This window comes from Idiotropiscis lumnitzeri, chromosome 18, assembly GCF_059441095.1.
Source record: "Idiotropiscis lumnitzeri isolate Australia: NSW breed Sydney's pygmy pipehorse chromosome 18, RoL_Ilum_1.0, whole genome shotgun sequence".
NCBI classification, from domain to species: Eukaryota; Metazoa; Chordata; class Actinopteri; order Syngnathiformes; family Syngnathidae; genus Idiotropiscis; species Idiotropiscis lumnitzeri.
In genome coordinates, this window is record NC_142408.1 from 565,183 (window position 1) to 588,000 (window position 22,818).

Sequence of the window (22,818 nt, forward strand, 5' to 3'; positions counted from 1 at the left end):
CTGCCGGAGTTGCCGAAGTATTGCGGGTTCTCGATGACGGGGATCTTGGTCATGCCGATGATGACCGCATCCGGCGCCATCTCGGAGGACGACGGCGTGTTGTTGCCGTTGGAGACGTGGTGGAGGGGGCTGGCCGAGTCGTCATCGTTGCTGATGACCGACGAGGAGCCTGGCAACACCAGGACGAAGACCAGGGTGAGTGTTTAGATCACTGCAATTACATTGTAACTAACTACATAGAAGATTCATAGCAATACTCTAAATGGTTGTATGAAAATAATGCTTATAGTGCCCCATTCAGTTAGCATTTTTCATTTAGAACAATCATATAATATATATATATATGTGTGTGTGTGTGTGTGTAATAGAGGACTCTGGGGGTGGAAAAAAATCCAAAAAATCAGCATAGCTCACCTTTAATTCCAAACTTGGAGTTCCTTCCGTATTTCAGAATGATCACCATGAGAATGCAGCCCATCAAAGCCACACCAGCAATTCCCACCACCACGTAAACCTGGGGTGAAACAAAAAATTGACAAAACGTCACAGGTGGCCTACTCAGGGAAATGAGTGTCATACTTGGTTGTGTTTTAATGGTTTGTTTCTCACTTACCGCGATACTGTCATCCATTGGCGGCAGTGGCGAGTCTGGAAGGGAGCAGAATTCCATTGTGAGTCATGAAAAGTTGCTTTTTTTTATTCTTATTGGTGTGGCCGAGTGGTCTAAGGCGCCGCGTTCAGGACCCAGTCTCCCCAGGAGGCCTGGGTTCGAATCTCGAATTTCCCCATTGTGGGACTAATAAAGGCAATATTATAACAATATTATGTCAGCTTGGTGATGGCTAATGTTCTCACTCAATGTGGTATTTTAATCTTGGAAAAAAAAAAAGAACCAAAAGCTTAGAAGCGATTCATTGTGGTGAAACGAAACTCAAAAGTCAGTCAGTTCAGATGCATCGGCTCAAACCTAAAAGCTGGTGATTTAGTTGTTTGAAATAATTCTCAAAATATGTTGATGTAAAAAAAAAAAAAGGAAATAATGTGACAAAAGGTGATTGATACTCACCTAAAAGCATCTTACATATTTTGTTTTTAAGTTACAGTTTATATATACCTAAAAACTTGTAGGAAACATTTCAAAAGACAGAAAAATATATTTTAGAAAGAACTGATTAAAAAAAAACATGCCGGGAAAATTGAAAAGAAACAATATTCTTTACGTTGTGGCACTTGAAAAATAAAGAAAACGCCATTCACCACTGTTTTCAGAACCTTTGGCCTATTCTTTTTTTGTTTTTTTGAACAAGAACCAGGCTGTGGGATTTTTGACCTCCTTTGTTTGTTTTTTCCCCAAGTAAGTAATTTTCCCTCTAGTTGTGTGCAAAACATCACCATTTGAACCAAGGACAGTATATTTCCGTTTTTTTTTTTTTTTACATTTATTTGACTCCAACGTTATTTTATTTAAATGTAGTGTGTATGACTTTGCATAATTTGATGATGTGAAAAAAAAAAAGGTCTTACCAGTGGTGTCTGGACAGATGACGACAGGCGGCAGCAGAAGTGAAGGATACGGCGCGGTTAATTCCAAACAAACAAAGACAACTAGAAACATGCAGCCAGCGTGGTCACTTACAGTAGTAGAAAGGATCTTGAAGAGGGCAAGAGGCAAAAGCCACGTTAGCGACGGAGCGAAACACGACAAGTGGAAGAAGAGTGAAACGAGGGCGCACCTGTATGGTCGTAGGGCGGGTCGATGAACTGCGCCGCCACCGTTTTCTCGTCGCGGCCGTACTGGTTCTTGGCCACCAGGCGGTACACGCCGTTGTGGATGTGCGTGGGGTTGACCAGCTGCAGGCAGCCGTGGTACTCGCTCTTGGTGGACTGGTGGATCATGGTCCGGATGTAGTCCTGCTCCTCCAGCGTCACATTCTCAAAGTACCACTGCAGCTCCGGCTTGGGGTTGCCCGTCATGCTGAAGGGGATGCACCAGTGGTGGCCCTGCTCCGGTTCCAGCAGCTGCTGGATGACGGGGGCGACTGACGGGACGAGCGGTCGCACGGGGGTGGGGAGCGGTTGGCAAGTCAACGACCGGGGAAGGGGGGGGGAGTGGTCCGGGGGAAAAACAACATTGAAAGGCTGAGAGAGGACATGTTGTTTCGGGGTGTCCAGTATGGAGACAAACGAGAACAGTTGGAAAGGAGACGGACGTGAGCGCCAGCTAACATTCGCTTTTGGAGGGACAAACACGCGCATTGGCCAAAAGTGCAAATCAACTTCCTGAGTTGTTGTTGTCCCTTTTGGGGTCACTTGCGTCGTTTGCTTGGCACTTTTTATGCCGTACCTTGTCACAATATATTTGCCCATCTAGCCTTTCTTGCTACGGCCATCAGCTAGTTGGTCCTCGCGCTGCCTGTGTGACGCATGTCCCGCTAAACTGTCGGCTTTTCGGTGTGGACAAATTAGTGACCTGGACTTGCCAATCAAAACGAGGGGAAGGTTGTAAAATGAGGAGGAAATGACCAACAATTTTGGGATCTTGCCATTGGCCGGCACCCAATCCGGGTCGACACATCTTCCTGCCCGAAGATCGTCTCCAACATGCTCGCGTTCCCTCGTGAGGAGAAGCCGCTCAGAAAATAGGCGGATGGATGTTTTGGGATCATGGCTTGTGGTCGACGCACAACGGAAACGATTAATCAAGCCGAGATGACGGCATCGCGATACCGTCAAGGATCCTGCTTGGACAGCGAAGCAAAAATAGCCCAAAGAGTTCACATTTTCGGGGATAACGAGTACGGCGACAAATATGAGCTCAGATTAGCAACCGTTTGTTGGGTATCGCAATCACAAAGTGACTTTTATCACAATCCTGTGATAATCGGTCGACTCGCAAATGATTCAATATATTGTCTGTTGAACGAATAAAAATATGTTAGGGAAGATTTGCGCCACTTTTGGGTGACACATTCGCACGATTTTGGAATGGCAAATGATTCATGAGGGAGATTCTTGATGCTTTTTGGGAGGCAAACGGTCGCGCTTGCTGACTTGGCGATTGAAGAAGGAGACGAACGTGACCACGAGTTGGCGGTGGTCACGTTCTCGGTGGTCAAACTTTGGCACCGGCAAGACTTTTTCAACCACCTTGAAAACAATACGGGTGGCAAAAGCTGATTTGAACGCAAGACGATGGCAACGGGAAGAGGTGATGGTAATTCTCAATTTCCTTCAAAATCAATAAATCAATCCAAATTGTGTGGGTTGAAAAGTTGAAATAGTTTTGCGGAGAAGATTGCAAAACTGCCGGGACGGGAACTAGTAAGGTTGCAAAGGGCTGGATATTTTATTTTCCAGAACATTTCTGATAAATTTCCTTGGGAATTTTGGCATCGGTTTCTGTTGCATATGAAGAGCCAACGTGACATTTTGCAAATTGTCGTTATTTCGGAATCTTGAAAGCCAACCAAGTTGCCGCTTATCAAGCGCTCAGGTTTTTCTCCCCAAAAGGTTTCGACGGGGTTCATCTTTGTCGTCATTTATCCCGCTTGCGAGCCGTCGCTATGCAGTCGCATCTTCCTTTTACCGTCAAAAGAGCGCGTCCGTCTGTGCCATGAACAGAGAAGCTCGTTCATTAGCCCGTAACCCAATCATCAGATCAACTCTGTCCACATTTTTATCATCAACTTATCCGTTGAAACGCAAACGAGAGGCGGCATTCTGTCTTGACCTCGTCAAGCGTCTACTTTTGGGCTGACACTTCACACATGAACTCGTCATTCAGGCCCTTGAGCCCGTTTCGTCCATTGCGCGGCCTTAGTCACGTGACAAAGAATTATTGCATGACTATTGCTTCTCGTGGAGCTTTTGTCAGTCGGGAGGTTCCGTACGTGTGACGTCCTGGTGAAACGCTCGACAACGGCGGTGTCAAACTCACTTTCATCGTTTTGCTTTTGGGTCAACCCATAAAAATCATCATCATCATCATCTTATTACATATACACAACAAACTGATGGATAACTACTTTTGAAAATCAGAATCCAGGAAAATGTGGTTTGTTTCGCTCCCATTGAATTCATTTTGAAATAGTTTTTTTAAATTGACCAAAATTTGCAATTTTGGTATTTTAGCAAGAAGACTCAAGCCGTGCATGGTTTGCCTTTGCCGGCCACATAAAATGATGCGGCCCCCGGGCCATGAGTTTGACAGCCCTCACCGATAGGGACAAATATGAGCCTCGGCTACCGGTAGCTTTGTTACTGATTATGGCGACAAACGTCCTCACGGTGAACAACGGGAGAGGAAACACGTGGAAGCAGAGGACGGCTTGACAGGAGGAAGAATTGAGGACGGGAAACCGCAGCAACAAGTCAATGAGATCATCGGAGGCAGTCATGAAAACAAAGTGACCGGTGCTTCTGCCGCTTGCGCTTGGAAACAAAACAATCCCATTTGAAAATGCTCAAGAGCTGCGACGTGCTTACAGAGGATGTTGAGCTGCAGCGTGGCCTCCGTCTGACCCACCATGTTCTCGGCGCTGCACGAGATGGCCAGGCCGTTGTCCTCGGGAGACAGGTTGGTTAGGGTGAGCCTGCTCTCCGTTTCCATGGGGTCAATCTGGACACAAAGGATGTAGCGCGGTGACTCGTCAAAGAAAATCCAAAATCTGGAATCCGTGACTTTGGCTGCGTTCAAATTCTCCCTCTCCCCGTTTCCTTCCTTCACGATGAAACGGCAGCAGCATTCGCGTCGCTCTCCGTGCGCACGCTTGCTAACGCTATCTTGGCTCTTATTAGGAAACAACCACCAAAAGGATACTCGTTCGCTTCAAGTGTTTGGACAAAGCTCGCTCGCTTCACGGGTCACAATGTTGAATTGATGTTTTTTTTCCGTAAAGACCCCATTTTTAAATAGGGCAAATTAGCCTGCACTATTTTTACTTTGGGTTTAGTTTGATGCCCTCGTGAGTATTTATGTCAGTAGGTTGCAGTCTGTCTCTTCCCGAGCAATCCTTTAGTCCGTAAATCTTTTTGATTTGATTAGATTTTTTTTAATTGATAATAATTCCTAACGAGTATCGATCATGTCACTACTTCGTGTTTGTTGCACAACAACCTTTGAAGCAACACACACCCTTCAACTGTCATCTAAATCTGGCTTATCAATATGTTTAGTTTTTTTTATCACTAGTTTAAACCTCCAGCGGATTCCAGGTGGATCTTATTTGTGCGGTAGATAATGGGGGTGTTGAATATCCGAAGCTTGAAAAATTAGACTACCGTAAACCCCGGAGAATGAAACCTTAGACTTAACTTCAGCCTCATTGGCGCTCTCGCTCTTCTCGGATTGGAGCGGCTCACCTCGTATTGTGAGAAGATCATCTCTGGGTTCCAGAGGATCTCCGGAGGTGGCATGCCCGAGGCGCTGCACAGGGCCTTGACGTCGCTGCCCTGCATCTTGGTCACCACCGTCGGGGTGACCTCGACTTGAGGCACCACTGCGGGACACACAAGGGGACGGACGCTCTTAAGTAGGTGAGCGAGAAGCGGGAACGGGGGCGGGGGGGGAAACTGTAAACCCCCCATCGATCGTTCTCCGGAAGCTCGCGCCGCGTTGCTTATTTGAACGCGGTTTCACGTTACCGCAGTCAGGCGGCGTGAGCGCGGCAAAAGCTTTTGTTGCTCCTCGCTCGTCCTTGCATTGCAGGTCTTGGCTGTCGGGTTCCTCTTGGTTCCTCAGTTTGATCCAGAGGTTCTCGCAGATGCAGTCCAGAGGGTTTCCAGAGAGCAGGAGGCTAAACGAAAAAGACGCGGCACGTTAGGCAAGCTAGGGTTCGTGAGTTGCAACGTGATTATTATCATAAAAAGCATTCACAAGCACTTGTAAAATGTCTGACTTAAGGCAGGAAGGTGTCTGCGGTTGGAGGTGCCCGTTGTATGAAACAGAGAGCGTAACCTTTATTTCAGCCAGCCACAAACAACAGAAGATAGAAAATAGTGTTTCTTCGAAAGTAGCTTTTTAGGAAGTTCCTGCCAGAAACCGGTCAGCTGTTTCTGGCTCGCACTGTCCATTTAGTTGAGATGGACAAGGCACACGTGGTACATCGCTATGTTCAATTCTTTGGAATAGTTTTCCTTTGCCGGACCCAAAAGTTTGAGAACGCCTGAGTCAGAGGAGATGCTAACCCAACGGCTAACGTTTGAGAGGCGGGCCTTACGAATAGGAGAGGTTATAATTCTGGAAGGTCCTCCATGACAGCATCGATAGGTTGTTGTCTCGCAAATTCCTGAAAGAAAATGAAAAAAAAAAAAATGTATGAAGCATGAAATTAGATTCAAGGATATCTTGCTAGCTAGCTAACTAACGACTGTATTTTTCTTTCTTTCTGCCAATCCATAGACGACAACAACAAAAATATATTATTAGTAGTCCTAGTAGTAACAGTAGAAGTGGTAGAATTACTACTAGTAGATTAGCCAGCTATTTAACTATCTTACGGGCGTAACAACAACAAAAAAAGTGGTACTGGTAGTTGGGATAGTAGTTCTGGTATTCATTCTTCAATTGTCGAAATTGTTTTGTCGGTTGTATAAAAAAGTGGGAAAATGTAGCGACTTAATTCGTGGCGGTTGTTTGAAAAGTGCGAGTAATCTTCGAAATTGTATTGTAGTCGTAAAAGTAGGCAATTGGACAAATAACCGTGGAAGTGCTCTTCATCTCAATTTAATGAAGTTGTTGTCAAGAAAGTAGTCGAATGAATGATAAAAACAGTTGTGTTCCATGTTCTTCTATTGGTCGAAGATGAAAGTAGTCGAACTGACGCCGGAGGTACGAGTTGGCTGGTAGAAGTCCAACGAGATCGAGGCGTTGTCATTTAAGTTTTTTTTCTTTGAGCTCTTTTGGCTTTGGCTCGGCCGTATGCGCGTCAGGATCAGGACTGCCTCTAAAAACGACGACTTTCCGCACGAAAGCCGTCCTGCTTCTGATCCCGCACGTATTTTGACGGCCGTTATTCACACACCAAAATGGATATGTCACCTTGAAATGGAAAGAAAGGCTTACACGTATTGGAGTCTTGTATTGTTGTAAAAGGCATTGGGAGAAATGGACGTCAATCTGGTCCTGGTCACTGTTCTGTAGGAAATCAGAGCTTTGGTCAGGTGAGCCCCGCAAAGTCGCATGAGAGCATAATCGCCACCTTTAACAATTTGGCCTTCGGAATTAAATGTTGCAATCCATCTCATTTCGTGGGCTGCTCCTACTGGAGTGCCCGCCTTGGCCACTAGGAGGCAGTACTGTAAAATTTAAGAAGAATAGACTTCTTCTTCTGCTACTCAGTAACTTGATGTAATGTTTGTCGTTTTCCACAGAGAATAAAGAATATGTGCGCTTACGCTTACCGAACTGCAAAACTGCAACTATCAATGCCAACTGTTAGCTTGTCAGTGAGATTTTTCATTCTGTGTTGGCGTTCGGATCGTGTGAACTGTTTTTAAGGCACAACAGTTTGATTGTTTATAAATCACATCTCATTTTCTTGTTTTTTTTTTGTTCCTGTGTTGCAAGAGCGGGTTGACTCCACGTACAGTAAGGCCGATGTGATACAGTTCACTTTTTTTTTTTAATTTTTTTTGGGGGGGGTTGAAAAAAATAATTGTGGAAGCTAGCTAAGTCATCCGGAGTTGAATAGCAGTTCACAGATGGTTCACTTATGCGATACTTGCAGGTTTCGGAGGTTGATGTAGTGCCTCAGACTGTTGTCGTTGAGCTCAAACAGCCGGTTTTGATTAGCGATGTATCTGTGAAGGAACAGACAAAACCATGATGGATCTTATGCGTGTTTTTTGTTTTGTTTTTCTTAAATGTGGCAACCAGTACAAGGTGTAGCCCGGCTCTCACCCAAACGTCATTTGGGATATTATTATTTTAGGACGCAAAACTGATGTACTTGAGAAAAAAAACGGGCAGATTTGGACGCAGCGAAAAATGAATGGAGAAAAGTTTACTTGCATCTCTGATTACGAGTAAATGCGTTGCCCGAGGTAATCTCAACAAAGGAGCACCACACACTAAGATTGTGTCACGCCAAAGTCTTCCGAGGCAGAAATCTTGCATGGTCAACCAAAAATGCCACTTCCGGATAAGCGCCGATTTTTCCCGAGCAATTCCATAGAGCACACGATGGTGATATCGGTGGCTTTGGAAAATATTTCGTAGCGTCTGGCAACATCCCAAAAAACAAAATCCTGTCGGACATATTTTGGTTGATTTCCAGCCACTTCCTTGTTCGTATGTCAAGGCATTTCTTTGATTCGCTCCATTCCGTCCACGTCACTGACGTCGATATTCCTCACACTCGTGACAATTTTCAATATTAAACGCATTTAATATTTCTGATTTTTAGCCATGATCTTTTGGACCCTATTATCGGGATTGATCCACTCTTGAAACGCCACAGACAAAAGGATCATTTGATAAGACAATCTTATAAGACTTGTGATCGTCTGGCGTTGTACGTCCTTGTTCGGGAAGTGGAAATCATGATTTAAAAAAAAAAAAAGCCATCCTAAACAGAATTTTGGGCGGGACAAGCAATTAAATTTTCACACGTATTCACCACATTTTGCAGTATGTTTTTTGATTTCCTATTGGAAAATGAGAACTTTGTGTGTGTTTATGCTGCAACATTTTAGAATGATGTTTTTTTTTTTTTATGTATACAATGTTTCTTTGCCATGTCTGGCCTCTACCCACGTCACCTGCATGTGTGCAATCTGTCAACAATCCGATTGGTAGTATGTTGAGGGGGGGTGTTCACACTGACGCCCCTTTATGGACAGCTGCCCTAAAGCCGGGCCTGCGTGTGCGCGTGCATGCGTGCGCATTTCATGGAATACTCTGTAAACCCAACTAAACGTGCACGAGGATTACGCACGCGCGGTTCAGTGTTAGTGACACGTCGAAATCCGCACGCGCGAGCACGCACGCAGCACGATTTGATTGTTATGATGAAAGGAGATGTGATGATATTAGGAGGTCAGTGCGTGTGTGTGTGTATGTGTGGGGGGGGTCGTTAACATGATCACCTTCATTCTTCTACCGTCTCATCATTATCGTCAAGTTGACACGCACGCACGCGCTTACATGTCGGTGATGTTTTCCATGTCGTCCAGCGTGAGCAGCGGGAAATCCTCGATGCTCGGCGCTGCTCCGTCGACGCACGCAATCCGCGCCACGGTGCAGGTGCAGGCGGCGGGGCAGGCGGCGCTCAGCCCCCGCAGTCCGCACAGCGCCAGCAGGAGGAATCCGAGCCGAGCCATGCCATGCCAGTCCATCGCCCAAAAAAAAAAAATCGAATAAAAAATAGATTTTTTTAAATTCCGGTAAAACAAAAATCCGAAACAACACACCGTTTGTGTTTCCGTCACCCCCTCGCCCCTTCAGACCCACCCACCCCCCCTTTACATGAAAAATCTCTCAGTGGGATTAAACCCCTCTCCTCTATTAAATCGCGATCCGCACGTAGGGCTTGCCGGAGGATGAGGAGGAGGACGAAGAGGAGGAGGAGGAGGAGGAGGAGGAGGAGGAGGGGGTATCAGGGTGCCATCGAGCGGCCTTGGCGTGTCTGCAGAGCCGCGATCGCGCACGACACGCTCGCTGCCGTTCGTGGAGGTGTCAAGTGCTCCAGCAGTAGCAGCAGATGATGATGAGGATGAGGATGATGCCGTCTCACTGCTCCGGAACCCGCATGCATCCCCCACCCCCTTCTTCACTCTTTTTTTTTTTTGCCTTGTAAAATCAAATATGACGTGATCCAGATGTTTGGAAATCGATAGGCAGGCAGGAAGGGTCCCCTCCTTCCTTCCTTCCTTCCTTCCTTCCTTCTTTCCGTTTGCTGCCCCCCCTCCCCACACGCGAGGTGATGCAGGGAGGACTACGACTACCTGTATCGCTTATCCCCCCCCCCCCCCACACACACACACACGTGTGAGCAATAAGTATACTTAAAAACGGAGTTTATCCTTCCTTTCTTAATTTATTCCCGTCTTCCTTCCTTCCTTTCTCCCACTTCAGACCTGCTTTTTCTTCCTTCCTGCCTGGCCCTGTTCCTTTCTTTGCTCCTTTCCACTTTCTCTTTAAACTTCCTTCCTTTCTTCCTGACTTGTTTTCTTCTTTTGTTCCTTCCATTGCTTAAACCTGCTCTTCTGTCTTCCATCCGTACCTCCGTTCTGCCAGCTCACATCTGATTTTCTTCTTTCTTCTTACTTCCCATGTCACCTTTTTTCCTTTACATGCACTTAGCTATTTGCCTCCCTTTTGTTTCTTCTACCTTCTTTCACTCAGACTCTTTTTATTCATGCAACATTTTATCCTTCCTTCTGCCTTAGACCAACATTTTCTTCCGTCTTCTTTCCTTCCTGCATTCCTTTATCCTTTTTTCCTTCATTTTAGCCTACTCGTTGACTTTCGTCCCACTTATCTGCTTTCCTGGCTTCCTTCTAGTCCTACCACCCTTCACCACCAAGTTCATTGAACAAGTGTGTAGCCCACCACATACCAACATTCAATCTTCAAACCTTGTTCTACTACACACAACACACTTGGCCAATAAATAAACAAACAAACACACGCGCGCGCGCGCGCACACACAGCGTGACGTCCACTGTTGACGCACGCCACCAGATGCTCCCATGGTAAAATTCTACTACTTATAATGATTATTCATCTTTACTCGACGGAGACGTCAACTGAATGAGCCTCTAAGCACAAAATTAATACATTTCGACACAAATTGCCATTTTAGTTGGTTTTCTTTTTTTATGTTAAACAGAAAGGCACCAGTGACAACAAGACTGTGATGATAACCACAGAACAGCAAATAGCACTTAGAACGACACAAGCAAGGGTCTGGCTGGAAATATGTCGAATCAAACGTCATTCATGTGCTAAAAATGTAATACAAGTGAGCAGATGCTGACAAATGCCCTTATTATTAAATCACGTCAATGTCTATTAAGCTCCACCAGGTGGCAGTGTCATGCTGTAAACACTTTTCTGTTCCTTCTCTAACTTGAACGATAGAGTAGTTTTACTTAATTTTAGTTGTATCGACTTGACTTTGGGCCCCTCCTTATCGCACTTTTTTTTTACTTTAATTAAAACTGCTGCTTGTGCAGTTAATAAATGTTCTATGGTGGTGTCAACGCCCAGAAAAGTAGCATTTCAAACACTTGTATGAATGAATATGCTGCAAAATAAACGATTCTATATTTTATAAATATTCTATTTAATATATTTACAACATTGCACGGTATCCATCCATCTATCCATATCGCTCACTCTTTCTCTTTCTCCCTCTGCCTCTGCCTGAAGACGGCTGGGATAGGCTCCAGCATGCCGACGACCCTCGTGAGGATAAGCGGATCAGATAATAGATGGATATACTTAAGTATCTTAAATAAATATATCTAATGATATAATTTAATAAAAAAGTAATTATAATAAAAAACAATTATCCCCACGTTTACTGATGGGAAATATATTGCAAAAAAAAGAAAGACTTAAATCCTGTTGGCTGCCATGACAAAATCACAGCGTACCAGATTGGGGATGTGTGACACGCACTCACAGACACACGCGACAGAATCGCCATGGTAACTTATTTTTTTTTCACAAACATCGTGGACAATGTCAAGTGTCGCTATGGTTGCGGATGAAAATATGTACACTCTGCTTCCCACCCTACCATCCATCCTTCCCTTCCCGAGAAACATCAAGAAGAAGAATTCAAACTGTCGCCATGGTAACATCAGAAAATAGGAGAGTAGGGAGAGAGACAAAAGCCTTCGTGTGTGTAAAGGTGCGAGGCAAAGAGGGGAGACTGCTTGATTGGATCCAAAATGGAGGCTGACGTGCAATGAGGTGGCTGGCTTTTTCCCAGTAGGAAGTTCATATATATATATATATATATATATATATATCAATCCATCCATCATCTATACCGCTTCGCCTCACTAGGGTCGCGGGGGGTGCTGGAGCCTATCCCAGCTATCTTCGGGCAGTAGGCGGGGGACACCCTGAACTGGTTGCCAGCCAATCGCAGGGCACACAGACACGAACAACCATTTGCGCTCACACTCATATATATATATATATATATATATTCATTTGTATTGCGGTCAAACTGAGTCCATAATAAACTATTTAAATATACGTACGGAAGTATTTTTATGTAATGTGTGCCTTTAATGGGCGCGGCCTATTGAGTCACACCCGAGAGAGCAGTTCCTTGCGAGTGTTGTCATTTTGTTTTTGTGTTTGTCTGTTAGCGCATTGTTTGCATGGCTCTCCTTGCCCGGCTACAGTTTCCTGTTCTCTGGTGTGTTATCACCTTATGGTTCCTCTCTACTTTCTTCTGTAAAAAAAGAAAGAACACAAGGAATTATTATATTTTACAATATTTTAACACGAAACGTGAATTATTTTTTTCTTAACAAAGTTGCACCTATCTCGTGTTGATATACAATTCCGTGTTACAGCTCCAGCTGTTGTGAAATGCGCTGTATAAATTAATTAATTTTGTAATTCTAATTCAAGATATGTTTCGGAAGCTAGCCTGACAGTCATAATTGAGGTGTCACGACTATACCTTTCAGTCCTAAACCAGGGAGCCATCATAGAGGCAGTTTGATCAAAACACCGCGTTGCCCGATGGGGCGGTAATACGGTAGGAGCTGGGCTTCCCGCCCGTCGGCGCTGTTGTTTATTTACGTCACAGGCAAACCACCGTGTGGTTTCGTCTCCTTGCTGTAAAATCTTCCATTCGGTCCAAGGTAACGGAATAGCGTGACAGACAGCGGTCCGTCGCAAGTATTAACGTATTTTACTAACGTGGGATACTTGATATTAATTGAAGACATTTACAAGCGTATAGGAAACACAAATATCCATATTTAGATCGAAGGGCGCTCGCAACGTGTACGCTGTCTCGTCCAGGCGGACACGCCTCGCGAGCAGGTAGCTTAGCGGTTAGCATGGCAATTAACGTCGCGTCAATTTGGCCGCTACGAAAGACGAGCTTACTGACACTCGCCCTGACGCTTCTCGACGGCAACTGTGGGCCTCTTTAATATCGCAAAACCCTGCTTAAAAGTCATAAAATGAGACATGTGGGCGTCGTTTATTTATAGCTTGGTTACATTGTTGAGGGTTGCGCTTGTTTTGATTCCACAAGTGAGCGTTGATTTAGGGCGGGGCAACACTTTTTTTGGTTCAGTTATTTATAAAGAAAGGGGTTTAAAAGCTTAAAAATACGCCGAAATATTTAAACGCACATTTAAAAAAAATAATGTTTAAAGTATAATGTAAAACGCATTTTAGAATGCATGTGCTGGACGTCGGACTCCAATTTAGGAGGCGTGGCCTCGTGCGTGACGTCACGAGTTGGACTCTGCTTGCCCGGCTCCTTGGTATAAGTTCTAAGTGCTCTCCTTGCCCACACGCAAGGACATTACACATTCTTATTTTGACTTGACCAAAGGCAACAAAATGCATAGAATCGGCCAAGTGACAGCTCGTAATTTGTAAAAACGTGTACATTTGGGAAACTCGTAAATCATGTTACTCTTGCATGCAGTGGACACCCCCATATGTGACTTTCAACAACTTTTGCACTTTATGCTTTGTAAAACTCACTTTTTGTCCCATGCTACAGGTGCAAAATACAATGGAGGTGCAAATTGAGCAGCAGGACGAAGATCTCACATTTGGCACCACGGATACCAATGGTAATATCATGCTTTAGTTATCTATTTATTTAGTTGATAAATAGCTACAGTCGACATTCTGTATGTTTAGTTCTTCAGATAGTGTCACAGGCAAGTATAAAGCTATATATAGTGTACAGTCACTATTTACGGGGATAAGTGGACAAGACGTTGCGCGAAAACTAGATTCTCCACCCAAATACTTGACTGCCTTTAATTTACACTTTAAATACATCAACCTATGATGACAAAACAATTAGGTGTTTCAAACTCACCTGACATTACCCTTAAAAACAAATGGCTTCCAGATAATGTGATTTTGAAAATAAAATGCACTTTGCTGCTTTGTTTCTTTTAATGTTAACTTTATGTTATGTTGTTCGATAAGCTTCCAATGTTAGCTCTTATATTAGCGTTAAAAAAGACCAATATTAACTTGTGACTTTAGATCCAACGTTAGCTTGCAAAGTTTGCTTCAACATTAGCTTCTAATGTCGTGTGCCTTGTAACCAGCAGCTTTAGCTTTTGAAGTTAGCTTCCATGTTTTTCTTGGGTTTGCCGTCAATATTGATTCTAACGTTAGAGGTTAGGATGAGCATCGGTAACTTGCAGTGTAAAACGTTGCATTTTGACAGCATGGAACCAACAAAGAATAGTTTAATGGCCAACACGCAAATTCTCAAATGGGAGAGTTTGTGAATCAGCAAGAGATCATTTTATCGTCAATATTTTTAGTCATTGTGACGGCTAAACCGGCTCGATTGAGGTCAAAGAAAATGGATCATTCCTGGCCGGAGCTATGTAGCAGATGGTAGAGGAATACTGCTGTTCAGTGGCTCCCGACAACATTTTTTTTTTAATTCAGGAAGGGAACACGGTGCATCTGAGTGGTTTCCAGTCTGTGGTTGGCTGCCAAGTGATACAAAGTGAAAAGCCAGTTCTACTCACATTATGCATATTAGCACAACTAGCGCTTACTCTGTCCATTTTCTTTTGTTTTCCTTTGAGTAAAGTGGGGCAAAAATCTGTTGAGCAGTCATCTTATCAATAGCAATCATTTAAAATGAGACTATTGAGCAGGCAAAGACAACATTATTCATGATGTCGTACGTGTCCCCGCCAGGTAAGCGTCCGGCAGAGGACATGGACGAGGAACACGCCTTCAAGCGCTCGCGCAACACCGACGAGATGTTAGAGCTGCGCGTGCTGCTCCAGAGCAAAGTGAGCAGGCCACCTGTCACTTTTGTTTGTCGTGATTTGTCTTCCTGTTTTCTGAGAATGAACCGCCCTGCCCCGCCCCCTCCCTGCTGCTTCACAGAATGCCGGTGCGGTTATTGGAAAGGGCGGCAAGAACATTAAAGCTCTGCGCACCGATGTGAGTAAACAAATGTTCTATGAATTTGCAACCTTGGTGTATTTCCTCAGTCTTATTTTTTGCTTTTACTCAAAATGCGTTCACATGTTGTCACTTTGAATGTAGGGATGGGCAAAATCACAGTTGATGGCGGGAAGTGTCTGTGAATGTTTGCCTTCGCACTGTGTCCTTCATTTTCAATTCCACACTGAATTCTTCATGATCCATTTAAGGGGAAATCACTCCCCAAAATTCTTGGCAAAAAAATGCTCAGTGCGTCTTCTCATGTCGAAACGTGGCATTCTGATTAATAACGCATTTATGGAGTAGAAGTTGGGGAATCCCGGAATGAGTCCATGATTATGCCCATCCTTACATGATTTTAACATTGGCCAAAACGTGTATGTCCCCAATATTTGATGTACACTTCATCTACCTGCTTAATATGACATGTGAGAAAATCCAGTGGTGGTCTCTGACCATTAGTTTTGACCAGGCCACACTTCCTGTTTCTCTCACATTTTGCCTTAAAAAGATCAAAATTCAGCGTGCATTCAATTAAAAATGTATTCCTTCTCCCCCTCTTTCCCCCTTTGTCCTTTCTTTGTTTTGTTTTTTTTCTTTTGGCTTTTTTTTTTTTTTTTGTGAATGTTTTGGCCACCACCTGCCCGTTGCCCATGTACTGGACCGCCATGCCCCTCCTGCGTTGGCCCAACCCAACCCCCGACCGCCCGCCCGTCTGCCCACCTGCCACCCCCTGGTCGACCTTGCCCATAACCTGTGCCCCTAACATGTGATTGAATACCCCCCGCCCACCCAATGCTCTCCAACCTCCACCTCCACCTCCATGCAGTACAATGCCAGTGTATCAGTCCCAGACAGCAGTGGCCCAGAGCGGTATGTCCCACCAATTATTGCCTCACTGCCTGATGACTACGTCATGAATAAGCTGACTTCTGTTTTTCGCTGCTTCGTTTATATTTCATAAAAAAGATGACAGTGACCACTCCCTCCCCACCAACCGCCAAATCCCCTCTACCCACCTTCCCCAACCCTTCCACATGTCCTCTTGATGTTTCTGTCCATTCCTAAACGTCTTTGCCACTTTAACCATATTTAGTGATATACCGGCTGTCTGTTTCAAGGTGCGCAAGGCCGACGGACATCTTTTTACTCAAGCCCCACCAATCGAACGCTCCCTCCACTCCTTTACTCCCTCCATTTCCCAGCATTGCCGACTATGGTATCTCCCCTATCACTCATCCATCCATTGTCGCTTTGCAACCCCCCCTCCACCTGCTATTAACATGTTTCGACTCATGGAGAGGAAGCGAGATGAAAATGTCAGATCGCAATTGCACTCACCCAAACTCTCAACACAGTATCCTCTTCCAATTGCAGCAGTATAACGAGAATGTATACGCAAGTTGCAAATTGGCATTGTGAAGTAGGAAATGTGCTCACAGTCTGTACTAAAGTAAAGGCCCACATTCTTTAAAAAAAAAGAAAGAAAAAATTCTGCTTAAAGTAGAAGTACAGATTCAGCCCCTTTAAACTCTCTCAAAAGTACCAATGTACAAAAGTAAAAAGAAAAATATTTAATAACTTGGCACAAGGGGCGAAAACCGCGTCCCCACCGAATTGCTAATATTGTGAATGCACCATATTTTTACGACCATAAGGCGCACCTAAGAGACCCAAACTTTCTCCAAAACGGACAAGTTGCCTGATTGTACACTTTAGCGAGCGTTCCGCCTGACCAACTGGGAGCGTTTGACATTGCGCGTTAGCACCCTCTGTTGGTAAAGTTTGACACTACAGAGCACTGCGGAATTGACTGGGAGCAAAACATTGTGTGAGAATACCTGTTGATCGCCGCTTGAGACAGTCAGTTGACAACAGACCAATATGGATGTGCGGGACAAAGCCGGATAAAAGGTTGTAGTCTGTCTTATCATAAATGTGATTGGATGCAAGAAACTTCACAGGTTAGGTTCATTTGATTTCTTCGTCCTTGTTTAAGCTACCAAATTGTGATTTGTTAAGACATCCAAACATTGTATTTTTTAAACCTTGGATCGGCTAGACTAGCTCCGTTTTGCTAAAAGAAATCACAAGCTGCTTTCATGTCGGTAAATCGACGCTTCCATACAGCCATTGCGGCTCACCCTCTTTAGATGCGTGACAATGGCAGTGCGACGGCGCCAATTGCGTTTGCGTAGGTAGCGGATCTCGTGTTTTGTGGCCTTTGTTACTCAATGTTAATAACAGGTGAAAAAGCCTAAAGCTTTCCTTACACCTCACCCTTTCTCGCACCCCCCCCACTTCCGTTGTCTTTGACGCGACTTCTCAACTGGCCTTGTTTTCCCGTGTGCCAAATAATGCTTCTATGCCGAATTATTATTTTTTTTCACTTTTGCTCAGGTAACGACCCAATCATAGCTTGCAAATGTCACATCACTAAACTTTGAAAACAGGAGAGCCGTGACTGTTCATTACCGGAGCACTGAGCAACTGTAATGTCATTTTCAGTCATCAGCAAGTGGCAAAATGGCCGCCCCCCTGATATGGATAAAAATTCTTGATTTTGTTGCCGAACTCCTACAAAAAAAAAAAATCATTTGCTATTTATGATTATTTTCAAGTGATTAATGAACACAAACTAAAATATATTAGATCCACCAGTTGAGAATTACTGGTCAATCACTCGCCCCGCTCCCCCTCGTACTCCTTCCAGTGTGACGTTGCGCTGGCATCGTGTAGTGAGGTCTCGCTTCAGTTAAGTTTCCCCACTTTGTAAAGTCATTTTATAAAAACTGTCCAAGCTCCCGCTCCCGACACTTGTGTGACCTCGTGACTGATTGTAGCCTTTCCAAAGCCATCCGTCCTTGCAAGATAATCTTATCTAAGTGCATGTTAGTCTTCGATTCCTCTTTTCCAAGATTGATGCCTCCTCGTCCCAAGGCTTTTATACTGTATGGGTTTTCCTTGCCGACTTGTTTTCGGTTCTTTGTGGCATTTCCTTTTTGTGTCTTCTTTCTGTAATGCCTTGCCGTGATATTTCGGCTTTCTTGACAGGATCCTGAGCGTGAACGCCAACATCGACACCATCGGAGACATTCTGCTGAAGATCATCCCCACTTTAGAGGAGGTACACACCTTCTTCATTTTTATTTTTCTACCGGCGCGATACACTGTGGTCCTTTTGCAATTCGGCGAGGCCATTAACTCGTCCCGCTCGATTGTTGTTTGTGTAACAAGTACCAGCATTACAGCGGCATCGACTTTGACTGCGAGCTCCGCCTGTTGATCCATCAGAGCTTGGCGGGCGGCATCATCGGTGTGAAGGGCAGCAAGATCAAGGAACTGCGAGAGGTAAGGCGAGCGCTTCAGAAATGACCCGATGCCGTCCCGCTTGCCGTTGGCGATGTTTTATGATGTTGTCCTCCCACCCTCTCAGAATACCCTAACGACCATCAAGCTGTTCCAGGACTGTTGTCCACATTCTACGGACAGAGTCGTCTCTGTGGGCGGGAAGCCGGAGCGAGTCGTCGAATGTATCAAAGTCATCCTTGAGCTGGTATCTGAGGTGAGTCTTGACCTAGTTTGTACGCTTCCCCAGATGTCTTCCTCTCGCATAAATGGCACGCAAAACAGCTAATGATGGACAAAAATATGAAGACCTAGAGCGAAAGGAAAATGTCGTCACGAATTGCTACGCTGTCATCCTCATTGCAAATTGAACCCCTCGGAAACTCACCGATCGCTCAATGTACTTTGACTATCTGTAAGTCGCCAACTAAAATGCCATGTTGCAGGCGCCAATCAAAGGCCGCGCCCAGCCTTACGATCCCAACTTCTATGACGAAACTTACGACTACGGCGGCTTCACCGTCATGTTTGAGGAGCGTGGGCGGCGGCCCGGCGGCGGCGGCGGCTTCCCCATCCGCGTGCGAGGCGGCTTCGAGCGCCTGCCCCCTGCACGCAGCAGCCGCCCTCCGCCCCCCTCTCGCCGGGATTATGACGACCTGAGCCCCCGCCGCGGTCCGCCACCGCCGCTGAGCCGGGGACGCGTGGGCAGCCGAGCGCGCAACCTGCCGCTCCCGCCGCCGCCGCCACGAGGAAGGTGAGGAGAGAGTGCGTCGTTGACGGCAATCTGCCACTTCAGCCACCAACATGAGATTTGGATTTGTTCTATAATGTATATTTTTGTGTCTGATTAATTTATTTGAAAGATTTTATTCACAATATGCTCTTTGGATTGGCAGTCAGGATGTTGTTAATATTTGTCAACTCTGGCCACATTCTTGTAGTTAAGTGCTATGAAAATAAATCTGACTGGACTAGATTTGACTTTATATAATCTTTGTTTTAATTAATTTCTATTCATGTTATGAAGAATATTTAGTTTTATTCATATGATTTCAATTTTTTTAATCGATTTGAGTGTTGTTGTTTTTTTTTTCCTTTCTTTTAAAGGCGAAGCCAACAAGAATAATGTTGAGGTGCCTGTAAATAGTCTGAACATTCTGATTAATATTGTGTTTGTGGAATATGGGTTAAGCTGCAAAATCTATCCGTTTTTAGCTCTCTCAGGGGGCGGCCATTTTGTCACTTGCTGTCGACAGAAAATGACATCGCAGTTTCTCATCATGACGATCATGACTCAGCTTAAAAAAAACAGGTGGCCAAAATGGGTGCATTTTGCTGGTTAACTCGTATCCCAAAAACTCAATCTTAATCAGAATGCCATGTTTAGACTATCGAAGGCACGTGGAACGTATGATTGCAAAACCGTTGGGGATTGACTTCCCCTTTAAGATTTGGACTTTTTAACCTGTATTTCCCATGCATTTTATATGACGCTTCTTTACAGCGATAGATTCTCCCATGGCAGTTATCACGATGACAGAGCAAGGTGAGGCCAAAAATGTCCTCTTGCGCCTTTCCTTCAGTATTCATTAACATGTGAATGCTCATCGTCTTCATGTGTCTAGTGACAGAAGTAGCCGCGGAGGAGAGCGCTACGACGGCATGGTGAGCGCCGCCGTCTGTGCAATTCTTTCCCTACAACCGGAGACGATCGGAATTCCGTGTCTGAGCGTAGTCCAAGCACAGCCGCCACGAGCGCTGACGCAGTTTATTTTTTTCAGTGGCCCACGGTTGCCCGGCAACGGTGGTCTCCTGGGTTGCCTCTCGGCAAGCACGATACGCCGTCCGGAGATCCGCCGGGCAAGCGAGCGGAGTCGTTCCGTTGCAGCTTCCCTTCAAATTTATAATAATTAATCCTTGATGTGGTTGTTAGTCATTGGATTTTGCCGATGGCTACTGTCAAACAGAGGCCAAATGACTGCGACTGTCAGATGTGCTCTTGACTCACTCTCGACTATAAGAACGTGACGTCAGCCAGGGGAGGTTTACACGTTACCCGGCTCAATAACATTCTGACACAGATTGTCCTATGGACAAAATCAACAGGTGATGAAATTACGAGTCCATCAAGGTGACGAGATGGTGACATTGGTAACGACCAAAATGAGGGCATTTTTTTACCATTGACAAAAGTGATGCATGATATTCGGAGAACAATTGATGTCTCTGTTAATTCAATCTCATGACTTCGAGGTGAACGCGCCACTTTCAGCCAAGGAACGGTCCGATGCCCATAAAAGTTTCGACTTGACCCACATACACTGCGTATATTATAAGTTATACAATGTGCTTATGCGGCCGTAGACTTGGTTCCAAAGTTCAAGTTGTGCCAGAGGAACTGCAGGTGTGACATTTCAGGTCAACAACGTGTGAAACATTAATAATGTGTGTGTGCCCACATCCACCTGGAACGTTTCCAGAGGCTCGCTTAGTGTTGTTATTAAATCTCTCCTGCTTGTCAGAAATTGTATAGAGAATGAATATTAAGATGATACGTCTTAGAAGTTACCACTGTGAGCATGCTGCCTTTACTCTGACACTAAACCAGATTTTTCTTCACTCCTGTTGCTGAAATACAGAGTGGAGGTGGTTATGGTGAGTCTCATCATTTGTGTTCATCCTGCTTACATTAAAACCATTGAACGTATTGCGCTTGCATTTGGAACAAATGTTGCCCAATTTCCAATAATTGTCTTGTCTTGTTTTCTATTCCGTCTTCAAGACAACAATTCTTGGGATCACTTTCATTCTGGTGAGTGGAGGAAAAAACATTTTCAACTGCGCAATTCACGATAAAAGACGCACGGTTGACTTCACAGGTGGCCGAGGTTCGTACGGCGACATCGGAGGGCCCGTCATCACCACACAGGTCACCATCCCGAAAGACGTAAGTGTTTTAAGGTGCAAAGTCAGATGCGGAAGATGAAATGGTGCGTACGTTGGACAGCTCGCCGGCTCCATCATCGGCAAGGGCGGCCAGAGAATCAAACAAATCCGCCACGAGTCCGGGGCATCCATTAAGATCGACGAGCCGCTGGAGGGCTCGGAGGACCGCATCATTACCATCATTGGAACGCAGGACCAGATCCAGAACGCGCAGTACCTGCTGCAGAACAGGTGAGTGACTCCCAGCGTTACCTTTAACCTTCGCAAACATGTACACTGCACCTGGAATGTACTCAAAGCGCTTCACTTTTTATGGTGCAGCCTCTTTCCAAAATTGAATACTTTATCCCCCCGCCCCACTCAAAATTCTGCACATAACCCGCCTTATCGGCGATTCTAGTTGAATTTTCCTGACTTTAGTTTTTTTTTTTTTCCCCCACCAGCGTGAAGCAGTATTCTGGTCGTTTCTTCTAGGACAGAAGCAAGACGGGCAAACGCATGCACTTTGTGTGCCGTTTGCTCCAGTGCCGACATTCCTCTGATGTGGAGAGATCAATTCGACCGTATCCGTAGAAGCTTCTGGAAAATTGTCCTCCCCCAAAAAATATGTAAGAAGCTGCCCCGAAACATATTTTTGTGCTGGTGTTGATTATTTTCAAGGACATGATGTCCTTCAATAATCTTTTACCTTAGTGTTGTTTGCATTGCAGTGGAGCATGCATCTTTTTTTGTTAGTTTTGAAATGAAGTCAGTTTCCCACTCTGACATTTTTTATTCCAAGGGAATGAGCATCAATTAGCTTAGCTGCCTCGTATCGCTATTTGTTACCAACCTGCCGACAATTTCAAAACTAAAATGGTTAACGGAATGTTTTCTTGCCTTTTTCCTCGTCTTTAGCTCACGCTTTAATATACACGTCTTACTGTAACACTCAAAAGATGTCGTGCGATTGAAGTTTGAATGTTTGATACTTTTCAAGAGATTTTTACATTTTTTTCCCTGGAGCGACGAGACGCTGTACAAATTGTGTATATATTTTCATCCAGTTTTTTCCTCTCGCGCCAAGTGAATGCTTTGATATTTTGTCTGTTTGTTTTTAAGTCTTCATTGGATTCTTGCAGTTGTCTTTTTGTGCTTTATAGCCATTTGTAAAATGTTGGAAAATGACACGCTTTCTGTGTACCTGTCATTGATATCCCGCTGGTAATTGCTGAATAAAGGTTTGGTTTTTTTTCCAGTCATCACTGTTTTGTTGACTTCCAGGGTAGTGCAACAGTTGGAGGAGAAAAAAACCATTTTGCTTTGGGTAAAGCCCCCCCCCCTCCTCCTTTCTGAATGTAGTGTTTTTTTGTTTTGTTTTTTGCAGAAGAATTTGTATT

The 22,818-nt window shown here is 44.7% G+C and overlaps 2 protein-coding genes across 10 annotated transcripts; one reads left to right on the forward strand and one right to left on the reverse strand.

Moving 5' to 3' along the window:
* The first annotated feature begins 4 nt into the window (after window positions 1-4).
* On the forward strand, window positions 5-22,680 carry hnrpkl (heterogeneous nuclear ribonucleoprotein K, like). 8 transcript variants are annotated; one of them, XM_088280873.1, is made up of 16 exons: window positions 7-195; window positions 13,716-13,788; window positions 14,891-14,988; window positions 15,086-15,142; window positions 15,975-16,018; window positions 18,200-18,272; window positions 18,383-18,496; window positions 18,582-18,710; window positions 18,940-19,247; window positions 19,998-20,039; window positions 20,119-20,158; window positions 21,133-21,148; window positions 21,276-21,305; window positions 21,373-21,422; window positions 21,501-21,670; window positions 21,883-22,680. In XM_088280873.1, exons 1-16 carry the CDS (start codon window positions 34-36, stop codon window positions 21,911-21,913), a joined length of 1,437 nt encoding a protein of 478 aa, XP_088136999.1. In that variant the 5' UTR covers window positions 7-33; the 3' UTR covers window positions 21,914-22,680. The 8 variants fall into 8 exon arrangements, with proteins under 8 accessions (XP_088137000.1, XP_088136999.1, XP_088136998.1 ...); XM_088280872.1 differs by having other exon boundaries at window positions 10-195; window positions 21,373-21,440; XM_088280878.1 differs by lacking the exon at window positions 7-195 and adding an exon at window positions 12,695-12,834 and having other exon boundaries at window positions 21,373-21,440.
* Window positions 624-7,698, reverse strand: LOC148318798 (BDNF/NT-3 growth factors receptor-like). 2 transcript variants are annotated; one of them, XM_088280885.1, is made up of 8 exons: window positions 7,064-7,689; window positions 6,219-6,287; window positions 5,644-5,795; window positions 5,362-5,498; window positions 4,486-4,618; window positions 1,734-2,039; window positions 1,525-1,651; window positions 624-648 (listed from the first exon to the last, which is right to left on the reverse strand). In XM_088280885.1, exons 1-7 carry the CDS (start codon window positions 7,243-7,245, stop codon window positions 1,629-1,631), a joined length of 1,002 nt encoding a protein of 333 aa, XP_088137011.1. In that variant the 5' UTR covers window positions 7,246-7,689; the 3' UTR covers window positions 624-648; window positions 1,525-1,628. The 2 variants fall into 2 exon arrangements, with proteins under 2 accessions (XP_088137011.1, XP_088137012.1); XM_088280886.1 differs by lacking the exons at window positions 624-648; window positions 1,525-1,651; window positions 1,734-2,039 and adding an exon at window positions 2,048-4,327 and having other exon boundaries at window positions 7,064-7,698.
* Window positions 22,681-22,818: the final 138 nt, after the last annotated feature.

Excerpts from the sequence above, each read along its gene's own strand:
- LOC148318798 (XM_088280885.1), bottom strand. The coding sequence starts at position 7,245 with ATGAGATGGATTGCAACATTTAATTCCGAAGGCCAAATTGTTAAAGGT. Across the intron at positions 6,288-7,063 it reads AATACAAGACTCCAATACGT|GAATTTGCGAGACAACAACC; the intron begins GTAAGCCTTTCT and ends ATTTTCTTTCAG. Across the intron at positions 1,652-1,733 it reads CCCGCCCTACGACCATACAG|ATCCTTTCTACTACTGTAAG; the intron begins GTGCGCCCTCGT and ends GCCCTCTTCAAG.
- hnrpkl (XM_088280872.1), top strand. The coding sequence starts at position 34 with ATGACGGGGATCTTGGTCATGCCGATGATGACCGCATCCGGCGCCATC. Across the intron at positions 196-13,715 it reads ACACCAGGACGAAGACCAGG|GTGCAAAATACAATGGAGGT; the intron begins GTGAGTGTTTAG and ends CCCATGCTACAG. Across the intron at positions 19,248-19,997 it reads CCGCCGCCGCCACGAGGAAG|CGATAGATTCTCCCATGGCA; the intron begins GTGAGGAGAGAG and ends GCTTCTTTACAG.